Consider the following 9112-nt stretch of genomic DNA (forward strand, 5'->3'; position numbering starts at 1 on the left):
AAAAAGTAATATAATGACTCTGACGGAATTCGAATCCGAACCTGTTGTAATCTAACAAATAGCAACAAGCATCTATGCACCTTTAGTTACAACCACAAATACTAATTTGTTTTCATGTTTTCAACTTGAATCACATTTCTTACAATCGGTATATTTCCCACGAAAAAAAAAACAAACAATAAATTGGTTGATAAAACCATTGTACTTTTGGCTAAGTGTATAGCTTTTTTAAAGAATGATATTTAGTCGGCTCTTTGCACTTTGAAATGTTCAAAAATTACTAAAGGGTGAACACACCAAAACTGCGACACTTTGGGAAGCTTATAACTTACCCAAAAAGATTTCAATATTTTGAAAATCAAATACCATTAGTTGACCATGACCTTAGTTGGACGTAGGAGAAATTTCATTTGAATTTGATTCCTAGTTGAGCTAAAAATGGAAACCGAGTTAGAAACGAGACAAACCATTTTGCACTAGTTTATAAATGATCCGGCCTTAAGCATGATTCAATAATACAAGGTTAGATAATTATTGACAGCTGCGGTTTGACACTCCCTTACAAAAGGTTGCATTAACGAAGGACGGAGAAAAGGGGAGGAATGAAATCACTTGGTGCGAAAATGGTAGTAGAAAAGTACGCAAAGTAGGCAATTAGTAGTGAAATTCCTTTTATAAATTCGAATGTATTTGCAGGAAATCTGGCATTTTAAACGAAATGTTGAACGTAATGTTGGTGTATCTATGTGAATTACGTAATTTATGTGCTATTTAGCTGTATAAAAACTGCAAAATTACTCAAAATTAAAATAATACTATGAGATTGATGTAAACATCCAATTTAAAAACAGTTTATGTTTTCATCAGATAAATATGCTTCATATGCATATACAAATAAACATATTGCACAAACTCTCATAATTCTATTTCACATCAAAGCTATACTGTTTCCATGTAAATGTGCAAAGAAGCAACACGGTGCCACTGCTAAGGGAGCGGTGCGAGAGAGACAACTGTCAGTTTATCGAACCTTGTATTATTGAATCATGGCCTTAAGTACACGTAAAATTGCTGAAAATTAAATATTGCACTATTCGACAGTTTGCAGGGTTTTAATCGGAACAAATAAGGCCTGGCAGTCACGAGAAAAGCAGAGAGCGGTGGTTAGCATGGTCCAAGTGATAAAAACATTGCTCGGAAGGTCCCCAGTGCATTTTTGCGTTATGTTGCAAACTCCGTATGGAGATCGCAGTTTTTCGTACAAAAAGTGAAGCGGAAAGATTCATTGAGATGTTCTACAGCTCAAACAGCGCCAGACCGAAGCGCAAAGTAGAATGTTACAGAGAAATCCCGCAGTCGGAAGTTGTATGAATTCTAAATTAAAAAATACAACTGCATTGTTATGGACTACGAAATCTACTGCTTTCAAAATTCGAAATATATTGCAGGTCAAGATTTTTATACTGCTGCAAGTCATCAAGACGTCCCTGAAAGCTGTAAGCCGAAAATGAAGTCCAAATTTCCAAAAAAGAACATGGTTTAGCAAGCTATTTGTTCCTGTGGCCGTAAGAGCAGCCCTTTTTTTCCCCATCCGGGACAATGAATGATCAAGTTTATCGGGATGAGTGCCTCAAAAGGCGTCTGTCATTTATGAACAGATAAGGCAGTAGGCCACTGTTCTAGGCGGACATGGAAAGCTGCCACTATGCAAGGACACATTGCCGTGGTATAATGCATATAACATCAATTTTGCACCTCACAACTGCAATCCACCCAATAGCCCAGAGCTACGTCCTATTGGAGAATATTGGCCAATTGTCTTGCATCTTGAAGAAAATAGTTGAAACAGTAAAAAATATTGAAGAGCGCAAAACAAAGTGGTTGTGCACGTCGCGTTAAGTCGATGATGCAGTCGTGCAGAACGTGATTACGTGTGTGCGATGAAAATACCGATCACTTGCATATGGAGCAAATAATAACTAATATTTTAACATTTTAATAAAATCTAAACTTCCAAGTTATATAATACAAAAAAAAACTAAATTCAAATCCTTCTAGTTTGTTTCTGGTAGTAATCTCTATGTGTCGCAGTTTTGGTGTGTTCACCCTTTATTCGCTTAAGACATATCCACACTTACTATTCAACCTGGAACAAGCATCATCAAAAGAAAGGAACTCTCTGTGTTTTTCAAAACTGACTGAAATAACTGCCGCTTTTGGAGATTTTACTTAAGGTTTACGAAATAAGTAGGCAATGTCCTTACTTTGTAGTAAGTTTTCTCGCTTAGTTCACAAATTGGGTTCTATCGTCCGAAAAATACTTTTTCCCAATGAAATTCCCGTCGAATGCCCTAAAATCAAATTTAAGCAAAATATGCAGCTCAAAAAAGTTCAAGTTTAAGTATTATTTCTCGGCGGCTTGAAGCTAATAATAGTTTTTGATATTTTTTTTTTAAGTAAATTAGAACTTAGTAAAAAAGTCAATTGTTTCTTACAAAATAAAACTTTTTAAACTAATTTTCGAAGTTTTACAAAGTTTATTTAGTTGCTTGATAACAACTGAAAGAGCGCAAATCGATTTCGGAAATATATTTCAACTTGCCCGTGCTGCACTAGCAATTTTTATTTCTTCTGCAAGTGAGCGAGAATTTGTGAAAAATATTAAAGAATAATTTGTAATAAAATATTAGGAATAGTTTCAATAAATTATTTTCCGGAATTTAATTGTGTGGTTATAAACGTTACGCAGGAGAAATATTAGGAATAGTTTCAATAAATTATTTTTTAGAATCTAATTGTTTGGTTATAACCTTTATGCAGGAGAAATATTTTTTCCATCGCCATTAAGAGTTATTGCCCAACGTTTATTTTTAACGTTGCTTGATAACAGTTATTTCCCAACGTTTATTTTTAACGTTTCTTAATAACAGTTATTACCCAACAATTATTTTTACGTTGTCTAATAACAGTTATTTCACTCCTCCTTTTTTATTTGCATCATATTTTTCTTGTTCCCCATCGCCGTTTTCGTCAATATTCGTATCTTAAAACGTTTATCAGACAACGTAAAAAATAAATGTTGGGTAAAAATATGGGATGGGAAATAACTGTTATCAAACAACGTAAAAATAAACTTTGGGTTATAACTATTATCGGCGAAATAAAAAATATTTTTATCTAATAACTGTTGTGAGACGTTTTAGTTAAATTTCAGAATTCGGGCAATGTTTTCAATTTGTAAATTCGGGATAATAGTTATTTTTGGTCCCTGGTTATAAATAATAGATAAATCTTGAAATTGAAAATTGAGTTAATTATAATCAAGAGAAATAACAAACCAGCAGCTCACGGTTGTATTTTAGTATCGAGAAAGATTGCAAGACTTTGATTCGCTGTGTGAACAGCCAAAAAGAGTTTCCAGAAATTTTCCTCGCAGTTCACCTTTCGGAAATAAAAAACGTCTTTCGAAAACACTTTACATGCAAGGTGTGACTCGGCATGCAATTGCTTTCTGAAATTTCTCTATTTGACAGCCTTTTCGAAATATATTGCATTGCCACGTCTGACACACTCTTTAGTTGGGGCCTTTTTATATTAAGTATTAAGGTAAGGTAAATAAGCACATATGTAGGAACATAGCTCATGTAGTTCATCTTACCATACATGAAGAACAGCCAAAATGTGATTATTGCAAACAGGTATATGAATTGTTTACGTTTTAATTGTCAATTAAGCGTACGTCAGTATTGTTTTGAGAGAGGAGTGTCTTATCAAAAGGTATTTCCACATCCGGTATTTTTTTAGTGCTCTAGCAATGTAGTCAAGAAAAAATTTCTCGTATGCTTCAAAGCATGCAAAATACCAAAATTTTTGTTGGAAGTTCTTCAATCGTACATTCATAATAATAATAACATAATATTTTGGCGCTTACACTTTTGCTAAGAGTTTGGCCGAGCTCTCCTCCAATTTGTTTTGTGCGTCCTTGATGTTGTTACACAAATAGAGGGACTTACAGTTTTGCACCGCCTCCGATCGGCAGATGGATTTTATGAGGTAAATATACTCGGAGGTTTGCCATTGCCTGCCGAGGGGCGACCGCTCTTAGAATAAACTTTTTCTAATTTAGATGTTTCTCGGACCAGGGGCGAGCCCAGGTCCTATGGAGTGGTAGATCGCACCTCTAACAACTCAGCCACAACGGCCATACTTCCAATATACTTTGTAAAATAGTGAGGTTGTTCACACTTGCCTTATTATTGGGTAATGTATTTTATTGTTGTTAACTGAATAAAAAATATAACCACATAACCTGATAACCAGCCAAGTGTGAACAACCTCAATGTTTTATGGAAATTCAGTCTTTTGATTAGACGATGCTCGTACATTTTTTTTTATCTATCAAGGGACACGTATAATATGTATGTATTTTTGCTTTATATGTATGCAACAATTAATGATTTTTAATAGTCATTTCACTGGGTATCGTGCTGGTGGAGGCTAAATTGTTAGCATTTTTTTGTAATGTAATTTTAAATCCTCTTTTGGTTTAAAATATAAGCAGCCGTTTTTTTATTTAAAATTCTTCATTACATGTAGCAATAATTTCTGTCAGCAGTAAAATATTTGTACGCTAAAAGGACGTCGATGAATTTTAACATGCTAAATGTGAATTTTAAAAATTCTCCTTAATAAGATGCCAACGATTCTGTAATGTTTCAATCAACACAAAATAAAAATAATGATTTTTTTATAAATTTTCCTTTTGTCTTTTCATTTGCAACTCGATAATAATTTTAAATCTTCATAAGCTATTAAAATATTGCACCTAAAATTATTGAGTTTTTAACACGAAGCGCTAAGTAGGTCGCTTTTTTATCATCTATAATTTATATACTTTTCTAATTCTCAAATTCCCAAAAAGAAAGTATTAGAAAACTAAAAATGGCCCTTAAATAATATCAAAATTGCATCAACATTATAGAAATTATCAACAAGTTTAGCGTTTATATGTATATAAAAAGTAATTCATGAGTTTATGAGTGTACATGGATGTCTGTATACAATTATTATGGGCTCTGGAGGTGTTGCATGTATGATTGCTAACAAAAATACTAAATTACATTACACTTAAAAAATTTACGAGATCAGGTAAGTATGTATTTGTAACCAGAAGCTGATGATTGTTTCGAGTACTGAAAGTCCAGTATAAACTCATACGAGAGGATTTTTAATTTGTGAGAAACGTAGGTGAATTATTTCGCTGCTCGTAATAAAATAGCTAAACTCCTAACAAAAGGCCCATTAAAATCAAGTTTAATACATTCGCTAATGCTAAACATTCAGGAAAAATAATTAATTTCATATATAGGGTTTTAGCTTTGAGATATACACATGTATTTACGTAACGGTATTACTTAACACAAAACAACGATTAGAAGCAATTAAACACAACGAAGTGGTATTGAGGGATTGTGGAATAGGGACAGCTGAGTACTTATAAACATATAAAACAAGGAGAAACTATACACAAAGTTTAAAATATTTCATACTTAAGTAATAGCAATAATAACTAATAGAAAATTCATATTAACAGAATTCATAACAAATATTTAGATTTTTGTACCTATATTTACGAGAGCTCGAGTTGGTGCAGCATTCTAGATTCTACAATTTTGGCAAAACACCTAACAAGGCCAGCAGACTCTTAAGACATTTCCCTCAGTTGTCAAGCTACGAGTATTTACGAAAGCTAATGGCTACACAGCACCTTGAGTTTAATATACCATCGGCCATGCTGAAAAATCTTCCATGTCAATTATTACCTCAGTTTTTAAATGATCTGGCACCAGTATCTGATCGCTTCTGTAAGTCGTTCATCTTCATCAGCCAAAAGTACAGTTTTGCCATTAGTTTATGAGAGTTTACGATTTGCAGATGCACTCCGGAGTAAGTAGCATACCATGTAAGTCCCAAAAGTAATAACTGATAGATCGTTTTGCGGCATCATCGACGATATTTAGCTATTCACATATCTACATATATATACGAACATATGTATGTATATATAAGAAAAGCTCTGAAAAAATTGACGAAATCAGATCGAAATGTAGCTCAATGTGTATTAGTACACCAATGCACATTCGCTTCGTAGGTTTCGTGATTACAAGTACCTCGTTAAAAACACAAATTTCAATAGAACTTGTGCCCACCACTTATTGTCGAATACTCGTAAATGTTTCGGTTTAAAATAAAATTCAATCTATTATACTTAATATTTGCATTGCTTAAACTATCGATAAAATTACTGGTATTTTCGTTTACTGTGTGTGTGTATGCGTGGTAAGCGGGTGCCGGTGATGCTGACAGTGACGGCGATGGCAGCGGCAACGGCATCGGCAACAATGTTGGCGATGACGTTGACATTTTGTTATTGCAAGTCATTGCCGCTGTAGCAGCGGTGTGTGTTGGCATTGCTGCTCGGTTTCTTACTGCCGATGGAGTTGTGGCTGTTGTAATATTATTTGTAAAGTTATGGTTAAAAGTAGTATTAGCATTAGGATTATTGTTGTTGCTGTTACTATCATTATTACTCGTAATATTATTATTGTTACTATTAATATTATTATTACTATAAAATGAATAAGTTGTGATGGTTTTTTCCTAGTTTTGGTCGCCTATGTGTTGCGCCTGCGCCGCCGCTGCTGCCGCCGCTTGTGCTGCCGCCTTCTGCGCCTGCGCTTGTTTCTCCTGCTCGTTGAGCTCTTTGATCGCCTGAATTTCCTTTTTCAACTTCATTCGTCGATTCTGGAACCAGATCTTGATCTGTCGTTCGGTGAGGCAGAGTGCATGCGCCATTTCGATTCTTCGTCGGCGGGTCAAGTAGTGGTTTGTGTGGAACTCCTTTTCCAATTCGAGCGTCTGATAGCGGGTATACGTTTGCCGACCACGCCTTCGGAGGCCATTTGTACCTAAGAAAAAGGAAAGAAAAAGATAGAAAATGTTAGTTTCTTGTCTCTTGAAGTTAGTAGATACATGTAAACATTTGTATGAATGAAAGTTTTTTCGACGAGCGCAGCGAGTAACAACGAAACCATGTTAGGTAGGAATCTTTGAAGTATTCGAACTGTAAGATTAGTGGGTACATACTGACATATGTATATACAGAACCGGCCTAACTAGGCACCCGGGCGCCCTTTAACATTCGATATAATATGATATACATATAAGTATAATAACAAATATATTCTATTTTGAATTTAATATTAATAGTCCTTATCTACATAGAAAAACTTCTTAAACCGAAGTTTCCCTGCTTTTTTAAATATATTTGTTTGAGACGTGGTAACCGCGCGTTTTAATTAATTTTGCATTTGCATAAGTCACTGGTATAGTTACCCGAATACGCAGCGATACCAAGTGATGGGATATCACTTTTGAAGATTGTGCTTTTTCATAAAGTTAAGGCTAGGTCATAAACCCGGCCTAATGCTTCGACAGGTGTTGCCTGACTGTATTCGAGATATGTATATATGTAAATTGTATACTTCATCAAACAACAAATGTGCATCAATATGAGATTTAAAGTTGACCGTTAACCTATTTCCAATACTGAAAAATGTCTATTTTGATGTCTGTTTATGTTAAGTAAGAAATTCTAATATGTATGCAGAAAATTTTTTTATCTTTTGAAATCTTTTCTTTAGAGATAAAAGCATGAAATCCAAAAGAGTATTTCAAAATCCGATTTCAAATATTGGATCAGTTATTGGTTCATCAATAACGGCTTCATACGGATGTTTAATGCGCCTAAGCCGCGTATGTGGTTTGGAAATGGCTGCGTGTCAAGTTCCGTTTATATGAAAGCATATGGGCAATTCTCACAAACTTCGAATTTTTTAGTGAAATTTTATTTTTTAACCGACTTCCAAAAAAGGATATGATAACCTCCAGTTCGTCGGAACATTTTTTTATTTTTTATTTTTATTTTTTTATTGTATTTTTTTTATGTATGTTACCGCATCGGAAAGGTAATGTCTCAGAGGTGGTCCCATACTAATCTGGTTAAGATCCGATCAGTGGATCATGAGATATATATATATATATATATATATTTTTTATATTAGAATTGAAGTCGGTCTTTTTTATGCTCAAAATTACTTGTTTTTAAATCGTGAGCAAATGTCTGAGGTTTTTAGTATACGTTCCTTCAGCTCTTAAAATATAAAATTCAACATGGAGCATTGTTTTAAAGCAATGCACCATACGTTTTTACCTTTTTATACGTTTTTCTTTTGAAAGTTTTGTAGCCCATCAAATTTTAGCACAGCCAAGTGCAAATTTTAAGTATCTTGGACTTACCGTTGATTTTTGACATTTTTTTTGTTGAAGTTGCTCGACACTTTTTTCATAAAAAAAAAAATATTCCAACATAAACTGCCAAAAATCAATGGTAAGTCCTAGCATCTACTATTTTCGAAAATCTAACAAACGGTATAGTTTTAATGGCATCGGCAAAAAATTCCTTTGATTATTATATACATATATTTTTTTTAATTTGTCTTATTTATTTTTCGCTCTGTAACTTTTTAAAGAACAAATAGTGGTGCACGAGGATCATAGTTCCATAGTATATTATACAATAGAGCACACACGTATTTGGCAAAATTTTCAAATTGCAGACGATGTGCTAATAAAAAATATGCATTTTCATTTTTGTGCACGCATCGTAACCTTTTAAAGAAGTTGTTCTTTATGCTCTAGAACACTATAAAAGTTGTCCGATAACAGTTTTAGGTACGCACCAGCCACAGTACACTATAAAAACCGCGTGTGTCAGAAGTAAAACAAAAAGGAGTCACGCCACTTGGACTTCATAATTCCTTTTCTCCAAATACTACCAGCTAATTATAAACTCAAACGTGAGCAACATAGTTGCCAACTAGGTGCTTTAAGCACTAGATTTAGTGCTTTTTGAAAATTAAAACGCCAAAAAAAATTGTTTAGTGCCTAGTGCTTTTTTTAGTGCTCTTCTTCTGAACACAAATTTCTCATAGATAATTAAAACATGAAATAATTTGAAATATTAAAGTTGTAGCAGCACTGAATTTAAAAG

The 9112-nt window shown here is 33.8% G+C and overlaps 1 protein-coding gene across 1 annotated transcript; it reads right to left on the minus strand.

Annotated features, from left to right (window-relative positions):
* Positions 1–6189: 6189 nt before the first annotated feature.
* LOC118738349 (homeobox protein abdominal-A homolog) lies at positions 6190–7152 on the minus strand. The gene is made up of 3 exons (XM_036469270.1): positions 7147–7152; positions 6686–7014; positions 6190–6628 (listed from the first exon to the last, which is right to left on the minus strand). The coding sequence occupies exons 1-3, from the start codon at positions 7150–7152 to the stop codon at positions 6190–6192; spliced, it is 774 nt and encodes a 257-aa protein (XP_036325163.1).
* Positions 7153–9112: the final 1960 nt, after the last annotated feature.

Source organism: Rhagoletis pomonella, unplaced genomic scaffold, assembly GCF_013731165.1.
Source record: "Rhagoletis pomonella isolate Grant_MI unplaced genomic scaffold, Rhpom_1.0 Rhpom_scaffold_00004, whole genome shotgun sequence".
Lineage (NCBI taxonomy): Eukaryota > Metazoa > Arthropoda > Insecta > Diptera > Tephritidae > Rhagoletis > Rhagoletis pomonella.